The following is a 1,576-nucleotide window of genomic DNA, read 5'->3' on the forward strand; positions in this document are numbered from 1 at the left end:
CTAGCAGGCTCCAAAATTCTCCCATCTCTGATGATGAAGGGGGAAGCCTAGCTCGCTACTTCAGCGTACTCTGTGAGTCATATTCCAATAAGAGAGAAGTGGCATAAATCAAAACATTTTTCTTTCTTTTCACAAGAAAGTATCAGCAAAAAGTAAGGAAAAAAATGAATCGCACAGATCCTTGATGCCAAATGCCATGTGACCATTGAGTGGATGCACATGGGATGGTTATTGGTGCTGACATTGGACCCACTGGATCAGTTTCCTCAGGGCATCCTTGAGCTCCTTGTTCCTCATGTTGTAGATGAGGGGCTTCACTGCTGGAGGAACCACTGAGTACAGGACAGCCACCACCAGATCCAGAGCTGGGAAGGAGAGGGAGGGGGGCTTCAGGTAGGCAAAAAATGCTGTGCTGACAAATAGGGAGACCATGGTCAGATGAGGGAGGCACATGGAAAAGGCTTTGTGCCGGCCCTGCTCAGAGGGGATCCTCAGCACAGCAGTGAAGATCTGCACGTAGGACATCACAATGAAAATGAAACACCCAAAGAATAAAAAAGCACTAACCACAAGAAGCCCAACTTCCCTGAGGTAGGAGTCAGAGCAGGAGAGCTTGAGGATGTGGGGAATCTCACAGAAGAACTGGTCCACTGTGTTGCCTTGGCAGAGGGGTATGGAAAATGTGTTGGCAGTGTGCAGGAGAGCATGGAGAAAATCACTGGCCCAGGCAGCTGCTGCCATTTTGACACAGGCTCTGCTGTCCATGAGTGTGCTATAGTGTAGGGGTGTGCAGATGGCAATGTAGCACTCATAAGCCATGACTGTGAGAAGACAATACTCTCCTCCTAACAAGAAGAGAAATAGAAACATTTGTGCAACACATCCTGAGTAGGAAATGGCCCTGGTGCCCCACAGGAAATTGGCCATGGATTTGGGGACAGTGGTGGAGATGGTGCCAAGGTCGAGGAGGGAGAGGTTCAGCAGAAGAAGTACATGCGGGTGTGGAGGGGGTGGTCACAGGCTACAGCTGTGATGATGAATCCGTTGCCCCAGAGGGCAGCCAGGTAGATGCCCAGGAAGAGCGAGAAGTGCAAGAGCTGCAGGTCCTGTGTGTCTGCAAATGCCAGGAGGAGGAACTCACTGAGGGAGCTCCTGTTGGACATTTGTTCACATTAATCACAAGGGCTGTTGAAAGGAGAAAAGACATTAAGAAGTTAGGAGAGACTTTTATAGAACAATAAATAAATAGATAAATAAATAATTTTCTTCTTAACAATCCCATATTGCTTCTCTCTTTATTGGGATGCCCTTTGTGCAGTTCCCTTCCTCCAGCTCTCATTTATGCTGGCTGAGTGCGTCATGAAGAGCAAAGACCTCTGCCCATGGTCCCAAGTGTCTGTCCTACTGTACCTGCAGGGGGTATGTGAGAATTCTGGTGACTCACTCTGACATTAACAATTTCTGTTAAGTGAAATCCATTCCTCTTGTGGAAGGGTTTTGCAGCATCTTCACTCCCAATTCTAAACAATAAGAATTGCAGAAATGTGTTTTGAGGATCTTTTTCATATTATTTTCT

At 47.1% G+C, this 1,576-nt stretch overlaps 1 protein-coding gene across 1 annotated transcript; it reads right to left on the bottom strand.

The window, feature by feature from the left end:
- Window positions 1-228: 228 nt before the first annotated feature.
- LOC134143781 (olfactory receptor 14A16-like) lies at window positions 229-927 on the bottom strand. The gene has a single exon (XM_062582068.1). The coding sequence runs from the start codon at window positions 925-927 to the stop codon at window positions 229-231; it is 699 nt and encodes a 232-aa protein (XP_062438052.1).
- Window positions 928-1,576: the final 649 nt, after the last annotated feature.

Source organism: Rhea pennata, chromosome 8 (assembly GCF_028389875.1).
Source record: "Rhea pennata isolate bPtePen1 chromosome 8, bPtePen1.pri, whole genome shotgun sequence".
Lineage (NCBI taxonomy): Eukaryota > Metazoa > Chordata > Aves > Rheiformes > Rheidae > Rhea > Rhea pennata.

Excerpts from the sequence above, each read along its gene's own strand:
- LOC134143781 (XM_062582068.1), bottom strand. The coding sequence starts at position 927 with ATGGCCAATTTCCTGTGGGGCACCAGGGCCATTTCCTACTCAGGATGT.